The sequence below is a fragment of the Acartia tonsa genome, chromosome 6 (genome assembly GCF_053477335.1).
Source record: "Acartia tonsa isolate MP-2025a chromosome 6, ASM5347733v1, whole genome shotgun sequence".
Lineage (NCBI taxonomy): Eukaryota > Metazoa > Arthropoda > Copepoda > Calanoida > Acartiidae > Acartia > Acartia tonsa.
In genome coordinates this window covers 46,483,378-46,503,581 of record NC_137265.1, presented here as the reverse complement: position 1 = coordinate 46,503,581, position 20,204 = coordinate 46,483,378, and the positions used below count along the sequence as shown (strand labels likewise).

At 31.4% G+C, this 20,204-nt stretch overlaps 1 protein-coding gene across 4 annotated transcripts in view; it reads right to left on the bottom strand.

Moving 5' to 3' along the window:
- The window catches only part of trio (trio Rho guanine nucleotide exchange factor), a 453,505-nt gene that overhangs the window by 152,711 nt on the left and 280,590 nt on the right, over positions 1 to 20,204 (bottom strand). For 3 of the 4 annotated variants that reach the window (XM_080165076.1, XM_080165074.1, XM_080165077.1), the window contains exons 17-23: positions 9,015 to 9,100; positions 8,087 to 8,192; positions 6,830 to 6,931; positions 5,660 to 5,762; positions 5,153 to 5,307; positions 2,718 to 2,804; positions 1,559 to 1,618 (exon numbers count right to left, since the gene is read on the bottom strand). In XM_080165076.1, coding sequence (XP_080021202.1) covers positions 1,559 to 1,618; positions 2,718 to 2,804; positions 5,153 to 5,307; positions 5,660 to 5,762; positions 6,830 to 6,931; positions 8,087 to 8,192; positions 9,015 to 9,100 — 699 coding nt within the window. The remainder of the gene's footprint in view (positions 1 to 1,558; positions 1,619 to 2,717; positions 2,805 to 5,152; positions 5,308 to 5,659; positions 5,763 to 6,829; positions 6,932 to 8,086; positions 8,193 to 9,014; positions 9,101 to 20,204) is intronic. The other variant, XM_080165075.1, reaches the window with a different exon arrangement.

Genomic DNA, 20,204 nt, shown 5'->3' with positions numbered 1-20,204 from the left:
AAAGTAAGATAAAAGCAAGAAAATCAAAGACATATTATTGGGATATAAATTTTAAAGTCGGCGAAGCCGCAAAAAATATCTGTGAAAAATGTCGCCCGTCGATCCCTTTAACACAATTCGAAGACAAAATGGCGTCTGACGATCCCTGTAGAAATGATAGTAAGAGGAAAATAAATATTCCTTTGTTTCCTCTCCTTTTATCCAGAAGGATTTTCAAGTTTGCTTCAGGGAGTGTTCAATTAAAACAGCTGATTCAATGAAGTCAATAGCTTTATCAATGGATTTATTATTACTTGAATCTTACACTATGCTGGCTAAAATAAATGACCCCATTCCCTCCTACTGGATGAACGAAAGAACCAATAATTTATATCCATATTAGCAACCTAAATTGACGACAATTTTTCTCCTGCCATAATACCCACGTATATTCTATATTAACTGCTATGGCTTAGGTGTTTCATGATGGCTTAAAGGGATTGCAAAGCTTTTTCTAACTCATCTGATTAACAAATCATAAAGGTAAGGCGAAAAGGACTCTCATTAAATTAAATAATGGAAAATTTTGAAATATAATAATAAGACAATCAGATAAGTTGAAAATAATTCCTAATTACTTTAAATAAACCGCTACTACTACTTAGTCCGTTGCCTTTAACAAATACCTTTCAAAACTAGAACCGTGGAAGATAATTGTGTAATTAATGCGCTAGTCGTCCAATTTTAATGGTTTTTAAAATGGCCCATAGAGTATAATCTTTCAAAACAAAGATCGTGCAATAAAAGTGCAGGTTGTCCCAAAAACAGATCTGTATTATAGATGTATATACAGACAACTACCTCCCTTCCTTTTTCAAAGACCTCTTTCCTCTGCTTCTAAATTGTTTTCTGCTACTTGGCCTTGTTAATATAAGCGACACAATTGGTTGATTTTCAATGACCCAATAGAAAGGCTGCATTAAGCGGTTGCGATGGGGAGATACATTTAACCCTTTCTCCCTCTAGTGTTTCACTTTAATGTCCCAAATATTAAACAGCTGCTTTGCATAAACACTCACTAATACTATGTTTGCTGAAATATATTCCTTTCAAGTATTTAAATATTCAAACAATTCAGGTTTCATTCACACATGTATTACAGAATTTGAGTCTTAATTTCTATGATTTAACTATGTATAAGTGCTTTCACTCAAATATATTTTTGAACCACTGATAATCCCAAACAGTGTATTTCTATTTTTATTCACTAAAATGTAGGATTTGGGTAATCATGAGCTTGAATAAAAAGCATTGTGGCTATTAGAGAAAAAAGGAAAAATCCACTACGCAACCAAAAGGATGGATTTCTATCTATCTATCAATTTGGTAAACTGTCTGTTTGTTTATCTATCTATCAAACTATCCATCTATTTACCTGTAAAAGATCTTGTCCCCTCTGAACAACATTGTAGGTAAAGCTTTTTGAGTGAGGTTTATATCTATTAATCTATCTATCTTTCTGTCTGTCTATCCATCTGTCAATCTGTTTGTCTGTCTATCAAGCTATCCATCTATTTACCTGTAAAAGATCTTGTCCCCGTTGAACAACATTGTAGGTAGAGCTTTGGATGTGAGAGATCTAAAAACATAGAACAATTAAAGAAAGTAAGCAGATGTGTTTTTGTTTGTGTTCATTCAGACATTGGAAACGAATAAAAAACATGTATATAAAAGGTCTAGCGGAAATGTTACCTATTTCAATAAGTACAAAATAGTGAAGCTTAATTTTTTTTGCAAATGCTTCTTTTGAAATAAAAATTTATGTCATTTTATGCAAACTGTATAAAGTCTGTAGACTGAATATGATAAATTGCATAACAAGGATAACAACATCTATAAGAGCGAAGACAACTTATATTTAATTATGTAGGATATCTTGTATATTTTACATTGATTACCAATATTTAATCTCACGGTTTTAAAATCAACTTAAATATAAAAGCAAAAGAATCTTATACTATGAAATGGCGATCCAAATATCTAAAAACAAACTCAAATCATTAGAGTTGGGCCAGATACTTCTTTAGACGGATACCGGATACCCGGCTGATTTCTAATGCCGGATATCCGGTTCCGGCCGGAAATCTAGTTAACGTTCGATATCTGGCAAATTACTGGATATCCGGCCGAAAATCCGGCATTAAAAATCAGCCTGATATCCGGTATCCGGATGATTTCAATATCCGGTATCCGGCCAAACCGGATATCCGGCCCAACCGAAAAAACATTCTATTGTGTTTTAATAGATAAGTAGTTACAATAGACATTTCTGTTTTTAATTTAAGAGTGGCTTTTCCTCAATATGATTTATAGCATAAAAATGACAAGAATAAAAGAATAATACACTCCAAACATGAAAACATTATTTCACAAAACATGCAAACGAAATTAAAATATGGTTTTAGACAAAATATTAATATAAAAACTTAGGGATATGATAATGGAGGAAAAATATATGTTCATCCCCAATGATGATTAGCAAAATTACCCCTTCAGTAATTAAAATTGTTGTTGTACCCAAAGTTTTTAAAGCTACAGAATGAGAGATCATATTTAAAACTTTGGGTAAAAGCATAATTTACAGCCCCAGATCCTCTCATCATTTCCTTATTTCCGTCTACATACAAATTCTCAACTATCTACCTATCTAGCCGTTTTCTATCTATCTATCTGTGTACCTGGTCATCTAATTGTCTGGTGGCCCGCTCCGCCTCCTCAATATTCGTTCTTGGTAAGGGTCCAGCTTGTAAATCTTCACCCCATACCTAAAATGGAAATGGACGTACAGACATATAAATCTTACTCATTAGGTTGCAATGTACAGTTAATAAATTTAGGGAACTAGATCATGAAAGAAAGCTCTACATTTAAAATATTGGTTGAAACGTTTGAAAACTACCAAAATTCAGAGCTGGATCTTTAAATCGTTTAGTGGTGCGCTGAATCGGGGCGATCCAGTTCGGCGCACCTAGATATTATTAGATTTCAATCTTTAAATCAAAATGGAATGGGCGAATCAGCGCGCCCAGTGGCGCGGCAATGGCACTCAACAAGTGACATTGCCGCGCCAAACCGGGGTGACTAGAACTGGATCGCCCGGATTCAGCGTACCACTAAACGATTTAAAGATCCAGCTCAGTATAAGTAGTTAGTACCCAAGGTTTATTATAACGAATAAGATAACGTGGTTATCAATGTAATTTACAATCCTACCTGGGATTAAGAAAGGGCTGTAGATTATTATTATTGTCCTGTCCCTTCCCTGAATTTATTTTAATTCCCTTCTTCTTGTTTTTGAATATTTTAATAAATTAAACTGAATTTACTTTACTTAAAAGGAATACATTTAGTTCAAAAACATAATTTCTGTTTCAACTTAATTTTACTTTTTAACTGAAACTTAATAAAATGGGTGTCCAAAAAGTTTTATACAGGCAAAATGATCATTATTTAGATGATCTGTATTGTTTGTTCTACATTCTTATGTACAATGCAATGGAATTTAAAAAGTATACAAATGAAATTTCCTAGACGAGTTTTGACCCCTCCCCCTTTATCATAAAATACTAGCGGCTACGCCCCCTAGAAGCCTCTAGGGGCACTTAAGGTTTGAGGGGGAAAAATCGACATCATCCCATTTTAAATTTGAGTTTCAACAGAGTAAAAAAATAATTTTAGGGGGAGGAGGGTGAAAACACCCTCCCCTAAAATAGTTTAAAACCTTATCAGGACCTATAAGAAGATTCACTGTAAAGGAGAACAATATCGGTTCAGCAGACAAAAAACGCTTACCACTTAATAGGAGGATATAGAAATGAGGGGGTATGAGGGAAGGAGAGTAGATTATTGAGTGTTTGAAGTTTACTCTAGGTCAGGTTAGGTTATATTGGGCAAAGGTAGCCCAGTAGGATTATGATTCTGTGCTCGCTAATAACTTTGAGGGAAAGCACATGAAACTCCTGTTTGGACGTGTGGAAAAGTAAAACGCAAAATTTTGTTTCAATTTACATATTTAAAGTTAATTTAGCTGATTTTTTAACAGAATTTTGGCGGATTTTATAAAGAAACAATTTCTACTTTATTAAAGGAACCCAAAAACACGGATTTTTGGACACCCTTAACATTTGAAATACACCCATATAATTTTTCCGACTGCTAAATAAAACCTCCCAAATTAGATCCCTGAAAACTACTATATTCTTTTGCTTTCTGAAGAAATGAGTCAATCATATCCTTATATAAAAGTAACTAGATGTCTTTCTTTCTGTTTGTGTGCGTCTGTCTAGAGCTTAAGATTTCGATAACATCTGAACTCTAAAATAAAGCTACTTGTACGTCCAGGAAAGGTTTATAACAACTTTGAAAAGAGTACCTCCATCCTTCAAAGAGAAATCGCAGTTGGAAAAAATCTTTCTCCATAAACATTTTATTACTTTTTCTTTTATAGAACAACAAGAACTATAAGTGGAGGGTCACCATATCAACCCCCCCCCCCCCCCCCCCACCCGCCAACCTTTCCTCAAATGCCCCTAAAGGCTTTTTTTATGAGACTCAAATAGATCTTTTAAAAATTGTTTCTCAGAACATCTGTCTCTTCTCTAGGCTTTAAATAATTATTTTAAAAAAATATATATTATCTTATTTGGAGTTGTTTCTTAATTTGGATACGATTCAATTAAATTTTTTTATAGATATTTTTATTTCGGCGGTTATTTTAGCTTCAACACATTAAACCGAAATAAGACTATTAAGTAGAAATTTAGTGCTAGCTATATAAAAAAGTAATCAAATATACAGTAAAATAAACAATATTATGACAAATTAAATAACAGGGATTATAAGAATAAGACCATGAAGAAAATTAATTTAAAAAAAAAAAAATTACCCCTTCGGAAAAAAAAGTTATTGGTGAAAAAGTTGAACAAACTAATCAAAATTTATTTGAAGTATCCAAAGTTTTCAAACCAACGAATGGTTGTATAAGATTGGGTACAAGTATATTTAATATTGATCATACCAGTGTCAACTCAATCCCTGGTAAATGTGAAGTACTAACGAAGAAGGATATGTCCAAGTTTAAGAGCAGTTGCGCCGCAACTCAGATAATAATTACCTCAAACTGAGCACTAAGTTCGAGTGCGTCCCTCTCAAACAGTCTGAGCTGCAGGCAGAGATCAAGACGAAGCTTCCTTGTTGTCCATAGCTCGCCCAACTCCTCTCTGTCGCTGGACAAGGTTGCCAGAGTGGACTGGACACTGCTCACTGAACCTATTATGTCAAAATATCAAAAAAATAAGAGAGTTATGATTGGCTAGAATCATAAATGTTTTGTCTATTATTGAGTAATTATTTGTTTGTCTGTCTTTACTTCTGATTTATGTCTGTCTATTTTTGCTATTCTATTTAGGTACCATAATGTTGATACCTACAAAAGTAAATTTCATAAATAACCCCAAGATTATTAATATCTAAAATCAAACTCTTTCAAACTGTCTATGTTGAATGTTGTTGACTATCTATCTATCTAATATATGTATGTCTGTCTGTCTCTCCTATCTATCTATGTTTTGTCTATTTATATATCTATCTAAATAATGTCAGTCTATCTATCTATCCATACCTGTAGAATCCATCTCCTGAGTGACTCCCAGATTATTAAGATCAAGTATCAGTCTCTCGCCCTCCTGGATAGTTGACTGCAGGGCGTCTAGTGTACTCTCCCTCTGAAAGAATAATGATCCATCAAAGTATTTGAATGTTCGTTTGTAACAAGAACAGTTGAGTCCAAAAAAGACGCAACAACTATCAACCATATAGGGGAAATTTAGGAATAGTCCCTTTCGTGACATCGCACCTTAAGGGGCGATTTGTAGTATTTTTTAAATGGCTTTTTATAGGTTATTTTAAGTTAGGTTAGGTTATATTGGGTTAGGTAATTGGCCCCGCAGGGTTAGAGCCCCCCGCAGTGGCTAGTAATAGGAGAAAACCTACTGTGAAAAATACGAAGAATCGCCCCTTAAGGTGCGATGTCACGAAAGGGACTATACACAAAATTTTAAGAGGAAGGAATGACATTTGAAAATTAGGTGTTACAAAATTAAGAGGTAGTTTCTCTCAAGGCGATCTGTGGAGGTACCCTACCCTATAATTGTTTCCTCAGTAAAAGAGTCAAATCAGTTAGCAAGATATTTCAAGACGTCGTGTTTTTTTGTTTTTTTTTACGGATATTAGTTCATTTACCAAAGAAATAGTATTTATACCGTTTTAAAGAATTACCTAAGAAATTTTTTTACCAATTCTGAAGAAATTAATGAAAAGAAAAAAGTTGTTTACGCTTCCTTACAAGATTAATAATGTATTCAATATTTTCAATAAAAAAATGTTTTCGGAAAATGGAATCTTTTTAGATTTTTTACTTATTTGATGTTTCATAATTGCAAAATTAGTTATGTATTTATTTTTCTCGTTCTATTTTTAAGTTACCAAGATATGATAAAAGTTTTTAAGCCGAATGAATTAATTGTTATTTCTCCTATCGTATTATAAACAGCTTTCCGCGGATAAAAGTGTACAATTAAAAGAATACAACCATTTTTTTAACCCCAAAATGCCGAAGGCACAGGCTAAAAGAACTGGTTTTAATCTTATGATTGTACATTTTAACATTCGTAGAAAACTGGTTATAATACGATGTTAGACATAGTTTTTTCGTATGGATGAGAACCGGATCTAATTAATCGGATTTTAATGAAAACGAGAAAGATAGTTATCATAAACGGATTACACGTACCTGAGTGGAAAATTGGTCCAGTAGTCTTTCTGCATTTTCTGCGGTTTCCGCGACCTCCTCGCTGGCTAACTCCTGCTTCAGTTCAGCCAACCAACTTCCAAGCTGTAATAATTATGAATTTTAGTATCTCTAAAAATACTATAGTAGATAGGCGTCTAATTTTTTAGGGTTAGTTTCTCATGAAAACATTGTTTTCTAATCCCAACTACTTTTGCCTTTACCTAGTAACTTTTAATAATTAGGAGGAACAGAGGGTTGTAAATTATTTAAGCGCTATTGTCCCCTGAAACTCCCATATTTGTCTGTAGTGTTCACACACTTTAATCAAAGACAAATATGTCCATAAGTAGCGCACGAAAAAAAAGAAAATATTATTGTTTAAAAATCTTTATTTGCATTGCATTTCTCTCTGACAGAGAGACGTAATAACCTACTTACAGTCATTGAGTAGCTGCGCTTCAAATAATTCTCTCTTTATGTACACAACGTAGCTAGGTATTCTATTTCAGTTGTTTAACGGGAACATTTTGCATGCGATTACGTGGGTTTTTATTCCTTAAAGGATAACAGATGACCCAATAAAATAGTCAAAAAATGAGGAAGAGTAATAGCCACAGCTTTTACTAAAATGAGTCGCCTTTTGTATGATACCTTTTGACTAAATTATTTGGTAATTTATATATAAGTTTCATCTTCAAATAGTATTATTAAGTAAATAGTCAACAGAGAAGCTTTATATTTCTTACAATGTTGAAACATTCTAAAATCTTTGGTAGCAAATTATTGTCAATAGATAAGAGTATCTTTTATTGAGCTTAGTTTTATGAGGTGCCTATATATGCTCGGGTTTAAAGTTTATCTTACTTTATGAGATTTAAAAATAGAATGTTACATATAAAGGTCGGTTTCAGGCTTTTGAAATTATTTAAATTATACTTTTGAGGCCATTAAATATAAATACCCTCTATTTTATTTTGTTGGAAAGGGATATTTTTTTCTTAGGGCGATTTCTCTTGGGACCTTTAAGAAGCTATACTGCAAAGGAGAACCTTATTGGTCCAGAGGTGAGGCAAGATCTTAAGTTACAGACACACAGAAATCCCTTTACTTTTATAGAAGAATGACTGATGTTTCAGATAAATGGCGTCTTACTTCCTCGGCATATGAGAATAATCAAGAATATATAAAAGTCGTCTTACCTCTTCAACATGTGGTTAGAATAGAACAGCTGACTTAGGAATATGAATGTCGCCTTACCTCTTCAACATGTGAGTAGAATAGAACAGCTGATTCAAGAATATGTCGTCTTCCTTCAACTCTGGAGGCAAAGCTTGATATATGGTTCTCCAGTTCACGAGCAACACTAAAAAAAACACTTTTAACCCTCCATTTGAATTGAACGATCAACCGACCAATCTTCTTGAGTAGTTAAACTGCTAAAATTAAGATAAAAAATAGGAATAATAAAGCTAGATAAAGTATCATGTTTCTAATATAAAATAATACAACTTTGTGCATTTTTAAATCTGTTAATGGTATTATGTAATTTAAATCGACTTATTGGGGTAAGACATTGATTTTATCTCATGATCTAAGCAGGGAAAAAAGTTTGTATTTCATATTTTTAGCCAGATTAATGCAATAAAAAGTAATAGGTCTACGCTCAAATTTTTCAAATATTCAACTTTTCTCCAAGTATCCAAGTATCGTCAGAAAACCAACCTAATGCCATGAAAGGTGTCCTACTTAATATGGCAGATGTCGCACTGAATATGACAATTTTCCTACATAATATGTCAGGTGTCCTACTAAATATGGCAATTGTCCTATTAAAAATGTCATGTGTCCTACTTTATACATTTCATATATTCTTCTTGATAAGTGATATTTTCTACTCAATATGGCAGATGTCCTTCTTAATACTGCAGGTGTCCTACTTAATAAATCAGATGTCCTTCTTAATACGGCAGGTGTTCTATTTAATATGACACTTGTCCTACTTAATACATTAGGTGTCCTTCTTAATATGTAAGCTATCGTAATTAATATGGCAAGTGTCCTACTAATTTGCAAAGGTACCTGTTTAATACATATCAAGTTTATAACTTAATATGGCAGGTGTTCCCCATAACAAGGCAGATTTCCTAATAAATAAGTGTCCTACGTACTATGGCAGATGTCCTACCTGTAAATATCTTCTGCATTACACTCCCCAGTCTGAGCTAGCTCCTCTGCAGCCGCCAGCAGCTTCTCAGCATTCGTGTACGTGTTCTGAAAAAAAAATTTATCAATTTTTGTAATCATACAATTATCTTAAGTGTTTGATTGAGAAGCTGTGTTTAAATATTTTATTGAATATGCGATGTAAATTTACAGATGTGTTTATGGAGTAAGATAAAAGTTATCATACTTTTCAACAAATATTTAAATACAGCAAAATATGCTTAAAATGTATACTATATTTTTCCTAATATTTTAAAATCTTACAAATTGAACTATTCGTATTGCTCCTGTTCCCCTGTATTACTAGATATACTAATTCACCCCTGAGACTGCCCCTTATATGTTCATTTAATTTTTTTTTTTATTGTTTCTTGGCTGTTTTTAAAGATGTGGCATTGCTGCACTTGATAAATGCATTCTCTCTTTGCATAAAACATGTCAAATACATCCTTCACAAAGGGACAGTCATAAAATTGCAAGTATCTCCACATTTCAAAATTAGATACCTACTGCTGCTATGTCAGGAAAATGGCATTAATAATAAAGAAGTCTAAATAATAACCTTACAGATGTTATCATGTATAATTGCCGATAACCAGGGAGAATGGGGACATAGGACTGTAAATCATTCTAGTCCCCAAAGTTTTACAGACACACACTTTCATTTATTGGCTTATAACTTTGGGGAACTTTTTATTAAATCCTGATTTTGACTTAGAGACTGTAAGTGTTCAAACTTTTCCATCAATAATAAAAATCTGCAAAACAGGTCAGTTTGTAAATCAATTTATCGTCTATTGTCTTATCCCTTAAGCTCCCTGGCGTCAATACACCTTTATATGAAAGAATGAAGTCACCATAATACTCAATATTATTAAAGCATTGAAATTTTGTATTGCTATTGAACGTAATCGTCCACATAAACCCCAGAAAAAAATACTTTCCCTTGATATGGTTGAAAAAGCTGTAGCCCATTTCCTAGATTATTGTTATCTTTTTATACTTTTTGTTATTACTTCTTAAACCAAGGACAGATTTATCTATAGTTAGGACAGAGTTCACAAACTGTGAATAGTTATTTCTTTCATTGTATTGTAAACGGCTTTCCGCGGATATAGAATGTACAATTATAAGATTAAAACTAGTTTTTTTAGCCCCGAGATGCTGAAGGCACGAGCTAAAAAAAACTGGTTTTAATCTTATGATTGTACATTCTATATTCGTAGAAAACTGGATATAATACGATGCTAGACATAGTTTTTTCATATGGATGAGAACCGGTTCCTATCCACCGGATTCGAATGAATACGAGAAAAATTATTGAACATTAAAATAGCTAATTCAGTAAGTGTAATGGTTAAATATTAATCAGTTAATAATAATGAATATAATTCGCATCTTTTGATTCTTTATTTGTCTTAACTATATACATAAAAAGTTAACATATGAATTATAAGAGTTATTATAACAATATTAAATAAGAACTAATCCAAGATATTCTCTTATAAAAAGTGTAAGTTCATTGTAAAGCAGAAGTAAGCAATACAAAGAAAGAAATTTTGCCGTTTAACATAAAAAGTGTACATTTAAATTAGGTCAATACTAATTCAACATAATATCTTCTCAAAATATGTCCAATTTATACAAAAAAAAAAATAAAACTTCAGTCAGTTCCAGAAAGAAAAATAATCGTCATCGAGAAGTAAAGTTTAATATTCATGATAAAAATATTAGGTCAACAGGTACTAATCCTTAATATAAAAATGTGTATAATGGATACACAGCTGAACTTAAAATTGTTAAGGAGGGATAAATAAGTGTGGCCTGTTAAATGAAAACTGCAGAATGCTTTAATGGGCAGATCACCAAAAGCTCCACCTCAAGATTATTGTTAATTAGGTTGTATACTGACCCTCTATTGGATGAGGTAATTTTTCTTGAAGGTCTAAACGTCGCATTTTCTTATTGTTTACTTTTCTTCAAGTTTCTTTGCTTCCATGTTAGTAAGTATGCTAGAGAATTGAGTGAAAATCTTTGCTGCGTAGAATCTTTGTGTTTTAATTGGCGCCAACTAAATTAACTAAAATAAAAGTTATGTTCGGAATGACAGCCTAATTATAGAGCTGCTCAGCTACTAATAAACAAAGAACAAGGTAGTTATGCACTAAATAATAAAAACAATATTTAAAAGATAGTAAGTAAATTACCAGGGAATCCTTTGTATATATAAATAGCGGTTTAACTAGGCCGCAAGGGACACTATAGGAGGGGGAAGTTGAATCCCCAACCCCATTTTTATTTTAGTTTTAAAAATTTTCTGGGTGTAGGAGGGGGGTATTTTTTCTACGAGCGATTTCTCTTGGGAGGGTGGTGGTACCTCCCCCCCCCCCCAAAAAAAAAATAATTATAAACCTTCCCGGAACCTATGAGAAGCTACCTTGTTAAGGATGAAAAAAGTATTTTGATTTTTAATATCCTAATATAAATAATCATACCTAGCAATCATATAACTTTTATATTAAAAAGGTAGTTTCAAAAAAGCTCAAAACAACTGTCACAAAAACTTATAAACACTGTTATATAATTGAATTTTAACAAGATTTTGGTTAATGATAGGTATTCTAAATGCAATGTTTGTTTTTAAAAATCTATTAATCACATATGATTACAGTTAAATTGATTTGAAAATTAAGGAATTAACAAGGATGATAATATAGAATTATAGGGAGTATAACTTTTTGAAAAAATTCAAAATATGTATATGAATCTTTGTCGATGATTTATTATGATAAACCAAATTATCCCTTCTTTAGAAATAGACACTGCTTTTCTGTAACGACCAATGTACCCTCCCTTCCTTGCATAAACAAACTAAAATAACTTTAAAAGTAGCTTAGCTAATAAAAAGAATAATATTTTCCTCTAAATCAAAGTTGGTTAAGAACCAAATAATAAAAGCATCAAAAACAAATATATATAAAGAAGCATCATGGATACAGAGGGATATTCAATTAAATTTCTCATTGAGGGAGGGGGGGACATTGGACTGGAAATTATGCTGGTTCCCAAAGGCTTATAAACAGATCTCTCATTGGTTAGCTTAAAAACTTTCATCAATTCTTGATTAGTTGCTACAAATTAGCAGTATTATAGGGATATTTTGGTTTATTATAATTGAGGATGAACATAAATCCTAAAAACACTATTCTCCCTTCAACTCTTTGTATAGAATCATTATTGTGACAAATTGTAATGTTTTTCTGCATGTAAGTGTTGAATACAATGCTGTAATTGTTAGCATTACGGAAAAAGTTTTGGAAGCAAAATAGTTTTCTATAGGTTGCCATATCCCTTTTGCTGATATAAAGCTTGGAGTAACAAAATAAAAATAAATATTTGATGAGATTATATGAGAAGCTAGGGAGTTTACAAGGATGAAGGTGTTTAAAGGTTGTAAATTGTATGAAAGACTCGTATGTAGCAATTCTATGGACAGCAGGGATCTTAAGGGATAAGACAATGGACGATAAATCGATGCACACCTATTATGAAACACCAAAAAATATTGGAGGAATAGTAACAACACTGCTAATCTGTACCAACCAATGACCATTCAATAAAAGTACCCCAAGCTTTTCATTTAAGTGTTTTTAAAAACTTTGGGTACCAGTATAATTTTTAGTCAAATGTCGTTTCCCTTCCTGATATTGAGAAATATGACAGATAGACCGACAAAAACACATGAGAAAATGAAATAGATCAAATAAACTCCAAAACAATATCAAATCTAAAAATGTAATCTCGATCAACTTTACAACTCACTTGAGGTTTTTTTTCTGATCAGAATAACAACCTATCTATTATTTTTAAAAGCGAAGCTTTTCTATAATTAGGGTCGGTCAGTCCGTCCGTCCGTAAGGGATAGCTTTTTTCGTTGATTTAGGCATGTTATAATCGTCCTATCGATTTCAAACTTTGCATGATGATTCCTGTAGTACTTAGGTACGATTTAGAAAGCATAGCAATTCTATAATCGTTACCAGAATGTCCTTATGTCTATTTTAGACATGTTGATTTTTTACTTTTAACAACTATTGATCTGATTTTTGGATTACTGATTCCTATTACAATAAGGTACAATATTTTGAGCGAAGCATCTCTATAATCAAGTCTTTAAAATGTCAGTATGTCCTTAAACAGAATTCTGTATTTAAGAAGTTTTGCAACAAATTTACGTATAATTTTGTCAAAACTTAGATATTCATATTTTGTATATTCAGTTCTGACACTCTACAAGAGTTAATGTTCGTCTGTCATACCGTTTCAGAGATTCGCTTTTATGGATGTTGTCATCCTTGTTTGTTTGTCTGTCTGTCTGTCTGTCTCTGATAATCTACAGGGAGGGAGGCGACAATGGACTGTAAACAATAATTGTACCCAAAGTTTTATAAACAATCATTCCTTGGCCTCAAACTTTTCCATCAATAATTGTATTATGCAGAAGGGATAGTTTTGTTTATCAAACATCAATTTGTATGTCTATGCCTGTATGTATAAAGGTTTGTCTATCTATAAGTGTCTCTCTGTCTCCTTCAAATAGATTTTGAGAGTTATATAGATTTTTTTTTCTGTGTGGGGTTTATGTAAGTTTTACTATGTGTTATAATCTTTTATTGAGAGAATAAAATTCCCACAGGACTAGTTTACTCTCCAGGGGGGGAGGGGACATTGGACTGTAAATATTATTGGTACCCAAAGTTTTATAACCACGTTATAGTAATTGTTGGCTCAAAAACTTTGGGTACTTTTAATCAATTATGATTTGTTGGATCTAAACTTTTCAATCTATGATTTAAGTATACAGAAGGGGTAATTTTGTTTATTATTATTGGCATTATAGGCAAAATGTACATAAATTTATCATCCTTTGTCTTCTCCCTTAATATACCAGAGACTTAAAAAGGGATAGGACAATGAAACTTAAATTATTCTTTTTCCCTGTTTTTTTAATTTATGTGAATTTATAAAATATTTGGGGGACATAAAGGAATGTAGATTAATTTGTCTTATCGACGTCCTATCCCTCCCAAAAACTTTCAACTACCAGACAAATCTAATTAGGAGCGTAGCTACTCTATTAATAGGGTCCTTCATGTAAAGCAGACTTCAAAAGCCAATTTTTCTTAAACTAAAATCATCTTTTTGTTACTATGTCAGCCACGTGACTTTAATGTAAATCCACATATGAAATATCAATTCCAAGTATTATTAAGATACTGATCTCTAGATGTCACTTGTTTCAAATAAATGATGCAGGTTTTTGCAAGCTGTAGGTAGGCTGACATTTTAATTTAATTGAAACAATAGTTCTACACTCATAGTATTCAATGGGGGACCACAAAAATGTTTTCAAATAGGTTATTTATAAAGTTAAACGAGAAAAAACATAGTTTTAAATGAACAAAGTAATTTGAAAAATATATTTTTTTTGTACTTTAAAACCATTTTTATTTTACTACCTCTATAATTTAATATACAAATTGAAATATTTATATGGACCAGGAGACACAAAATAAGTATCTCTTTACGTTTTTACAAAAAGAACAATAATAATATAATCATATCCATTTCCGAAAAGTTACTTAAATGGATGTCATTAAAATCAAAAGGATTTAATTTGAGTTTTTCTTATTAACATCAAGACACAGTAGCAAAAATTACTTAGAAGATGTCTTTAGGTAAATTACACCGCGGTGAGAAATTGAAGTGTTTTTGTTAATATTCTAAAAACAAGACCTTTTTGCGGAAGTGAAGTTACACCATATTATGTCTTTATGGACTTGATTTATTTTTACTCGCGTCAGCCTTTCAATCAGATAACCACAGGGATCACCAGGGATAAGACAATGGATGATGAATTGAATACCTCCCCATAGATACCAAAAATGTTTATTCCAATGTCCCCTCCACCCTTGATTTAAACTTGGACTAACAGTACAGACCAACAAACTGCTAGTTGTAGAAAAGCTTAAAATTTTTAATATATCATTTGACATCTTTTGAAATTATTAGATTATCTACAGCTCATAAATAATAATCAACCCTTTTCAAACTTGAAAAGAAATTCTAAATTAAGATATTACAAAAACTTAAAACTGTTTGAAAGGAAATATTAATTTAATATGTTTATAAAGCCATTCTAAAGATTATTTTATACAAAACCATGTTTACATGTAAGATTGTGTACTTTAATTGAATTTTGATTGGTCGGTTCCAAAATCTTAGTGTCTAATCTATTAAACCAATGGTTTTAATCTACAGAAGGGTAATTCTATTTATGATCATCAGGGATGTATTTTAACTTTTCAATCATTGTCATATACCTTAAAATCCCTGCATCGATGTTAATAGTTAAATTTACAAAGTTCAAATGTTAGGCAAAGATACAAGTTGTAGAAATAATATTGTATCCTTTTGTCACTTGATAATTATATCACAATTAGGTGCAACAAGGATGATATTGTTTAAAAGCAACACAGCTATGATAAATGGACGATAAATTGATGTAAACATCCCCAAGAATAATAAACAAAATAACCTCTTTTGTAAATTAAAATCATTGGTGGAAAATTTTGGATTTTAGTAGTTTGAACGAACCAACCGATATTTTAAAAAGTATCCATAGTTTTTAAGCCTAAGGCTGAGAGAACGTGTTCTTATATAATTCACAGTTCAATCTCCCTTTTAAAACAATAAATAAGCAAAACTAAAGACTAAACATTTACAAAACTTGCAGGCACAGATCGACCAACAAACGTCACTGGAAGCGTAGCTTCGCAACTTATAAAGCCACGTAAATAGGTTGTAATTAAACGTAAAATGAGCAGAATTGTGTACTTATTATGTGTGTACTTGTGTATTTATTATGTGAGTACTTGTGTATTTATTATGTGTGTACTTGTGTACTTATTATGTGTGTACTTGTGTACTTATAATGTGTGTGCTTGTGTATTTATTATGTGTGTACTTGTGTATTTATTATGTGTGTACTTGTGTACTTATTATGTGTGTATTTGTGTACTTATTATGTGTGTACTTGTGTACTTAATACGTGTGTATTTGTATTCTTATTATCTTTGTTTATTAACACATCATATTATGCACAATGTTACCTAATATTTGGTTTAATTTGACTGTAAATTACTAAAGTTTTATGAAATATTCTCTTGTTCGTTTTACTTCGGGTACTTTTAATAATTCTTAATGGTTGGTTCAAAGTCTAGCAAAATCCAAACTCTTCAGACTGTAATATTAATCTATAGGGGCATATTGTATATCATAATTGGGGATGTAAATCAATTTATCTTCCATAGTCTTATCCCTAGAATTAAAAGCAGACAATTACAAAGTAGCTGCGCTTCTAAAAATAAAAAATAAAAATATAAATAAAGGATAAGCCTCTCTAAAAACTACAAATATGAAACAAAAATTAAATCCATTCAAGTTGAAAAGTTAAATACGTAATAGTAGAGTACAAAATATTCATTTCAATAAAATTTATTTGATAAAAAATATGAAATGCTTCATTGAACTTTAATTTAAACTTACTTATCAATTGGGTATTTTATAGCAGTTGGCAGTTTATATTGATTAAAAGATAAGCATTTTATATATGAAACAATTTTGACGTGTAAGTAACTGAAAATGTTTAGAAAACTCGCCACAAATATAGCAGAAACTCCAGCAAAAATTAGCATTTGCCATTTTTCCGCACAAAAAAAAGGTTCGCAACTAGTGGATAGTAATAATCAGGGATCTTAAGGGGTAAGACAATGGACTATGTTGTACATTACCAATGATTGAAAAACAAAATTACCATTTCTGAAAATTTAAGGTTTTAACTATAAACTAATCAGTTTAGATGTCTAGTTTTAAAGACAATGAATGAGAAAGCATGTTTATAAAACTTTGGGTACCAGTTTAAATTTACAACCCATTGTCCCTTCTCTCCCTGATAATAATACACAGTGCCAAATTTGAAGATATCATGCAATATTAGACCTATTATGTGCAGGTTTTTTTTTTACCAAAAGGGATACTTCCATCAAAAGGATTTAGTTTATTACTTTATTAGAAATATTAATATAATAGTTATTATTTAAAGCATCGTATTATACACAACTTTCCGCGGATATTAAAATGGAAACGAGTTTTGTTAGCCCCGACCGACAGAAGGCCCGGGCTAACAAAACTAATTTTATGTTTTTTTCATTTTACTCTTCGTAGATAAATTGTCTAAAATACGATATTTGGTTTTTCAGTATGGCTAAGAACCTGTTATTATTCAGGGGAAATTAATCGGTTTCGATGCCATACTGGAAATTAATTGTTTTCTGTTTGTATTGAAAAAATCATTTGCCAATTTTGATTTCTTCGACAACATATAAATTTCAAATATTTTTTGCACAAATTTTGCAATATGTGTAAGTTTGCTAAAACGCTTATAGCACAAACATGGGTGGGCAAATTCTATTAGACAGCAAGGCACTGCACAGGGGTTGGTTATAGGACAATGGATGATAAAATAAACTCTCACACAATTGTGTTTTTGATAAATTGGAAGAATTTATAATTGAATAAGAAAACAATATTGACAGCTTATCATTGCTGATTACTTGAATTATTAGGTATATTTTGTTCATTTGATATAAATATTCACAATTGAATTTACACATATTTGAAGTAAATTAAAATGCAGGGATAAAGGGATAAGACAATGGCCGATAAAGTGATGTACATCCCTACTCCCCAGTGATGATACACAACAATATCCCTTTTGTAGATTAAAAATAGATTTGAACACTCCACTTAATGAATCAACTAATAAAAATTCACGACAGTCATCAAAGTTGTTATTTTAAAACTTTGGGGACTGGAGTCCCATTGCCCCTTCCCTCTCTGATTAAAATAGCTTAAAACATGTCCCTAATTGTGGGAACATATTACATAATACCAAACTACAGTTAAAGCATCTATTTCAATGTAAAATTGTTAGCTAAATTGGGTGCTGAATTTTAAGGATTTGCAATGTTATTTGCAAGCATAACAGTTAAATCAAAATTATTTAACAAAGACAATTATAGCCATATGTAGCGAATCAATGAAAACTAATACAAAAGATAAATAAAACTTGTGTCGTATAGAATAAATTGGGTTAAAACTTTCAATTGAAATCAATAAAGCTTCTTTTTTAAAAAGACCCAAAAATTTATATTTTATCTGTATCTCAGAATTGAAACAAAAAGGTAACAAAAACCTCTGTGATATAATATGTTAACATAAAAAAGTATACAGTTATAAACCACAATAAATAGGTAGGATTAACTTAATATTTGTTAAGCAATTATTATAGGCAAAGACCAAACCGTCGGTTTTTCTTCGACCACAATGGAGATAACATACGGCACGGCCATATCTTAAATAAAGAGTAGCTGCACAACTATGGGAAAACTGAGCTGGATCTTTAAATTATTTTAGTGGTAAGCCAGATCGGGGTGAGCAAGATCGGTTTGGCTCACCCCGATCTGGCTCACCACTAACATGATTTAAAGATCCAGCTCTGAATAATAATCTCGGTTCCTAATTTTAGTTGGAATGAAATTTGAGTGTCTAGTTACAAATCCAGGATCATATTTTTTGTCATAATAATTTTAAGCTGTACTCTTTTCTTGGAAGGGAAATGACAATGGACGATAATCTTAACTTCCCCAAAACAAATTTTGTATCAGGACAGAAATTTAGTTTTAAGAAAAACAAATCGGCTTTTAAACATTCAGTAAACCTTAACAATTGATTAAAAAAAGAACCTAATTTATTTATTTAAAGCCACATAAAAAAAGCATATTAAAAGTATTGATTGACAAAATGTTTTTTTTTCTTTCGATTGAAAATTTCTTTTACCCTTTTTTGGCCGCATCATTTAAAAACTTTGTTTAAATTGGAAAAGTTGGAATAAATTTGACGGATGGCAGGATAAATAGAAAACTTTCTAAATATATCGACTCATTTATATTGCTAGTTGCTGCACCCCTAGCATCTGGAGTGGAAATCTTAAAAAAAAATCTCAACACCTTAATTTAACAATAGAAAAGCCCGAGACCATCCAAGGACCTATGGAAATCTTATTTTGGAGACCTTAATATAGTGGTTTACATGACGTTAGTTTTGTTTATCATAATTGGGGCACAGTGCCTTCGAAGGTGCTTTGACTTTAGTGTCAGAACCTAAATTGGGACATAGTGCATTTCATTACCCTAGGTTAGGTAACTTCATTTCACTTTTCAATAAAATCTAAAATGCAGCCGTTTTTGAGAAAATTAGATTTAAAAATTTAAAGTTCAATTTTCACCCACTAGGAGTTACCGCATAATTATGACAAGAAAAGCAAAGATTATTTATTTAAAATTTTGAACAACTTTGCTTTTATAAAGTCAGTCATAAAACCTCTCTATATATGATTTATTTAAGGCTGAATTTCAGTGATCTTAGCAAAGCAATTGATAAAAATGGCAATTAATTAACTCACTTCAGGAGTGGTTTTATGAAGAACTTTATAAAAGCAAAGTTGTTCAAAATTTTAAATAAATAATCTTTGCTTTTCTTGTCATGATTATGCGGTAACTCCAAGTGGGTGAAAATTGAACTTGAAATTTTCAAATTTAATTTTCTCAAAAACCGCTGCATTTTAGATTTTATTGAAAAGTGAAATGAAGTTACCTAACCTAGGGTAATGAAATGCACTATGTCCCAATTTAGGTTCTGACACTAAAGTCAAAGCACCTTCGAAGGCACTGTGGGGGATGAATATTAATTTATTAGCAATTATCTTATCCCTTAAGATCCTATTCAGGGGAAGTATGTTACACAAAAACAAAAACATTACACGATTCAAATCGTTGTTTCTAAAACTACACACAAAACGTGACAAATAAAACGTAAAACATCTTATGATCATCATAAAAACTTCTTATTATTTGCGGATTTAAATTTTAAATTACTAATATACAAATAGCTAAGTGTTATGTCAATTGAGAAAAAACAATTTTGCCTTTTACCTTTCTGCTATTTAAAAATAACAAATTTAGTTATTCGC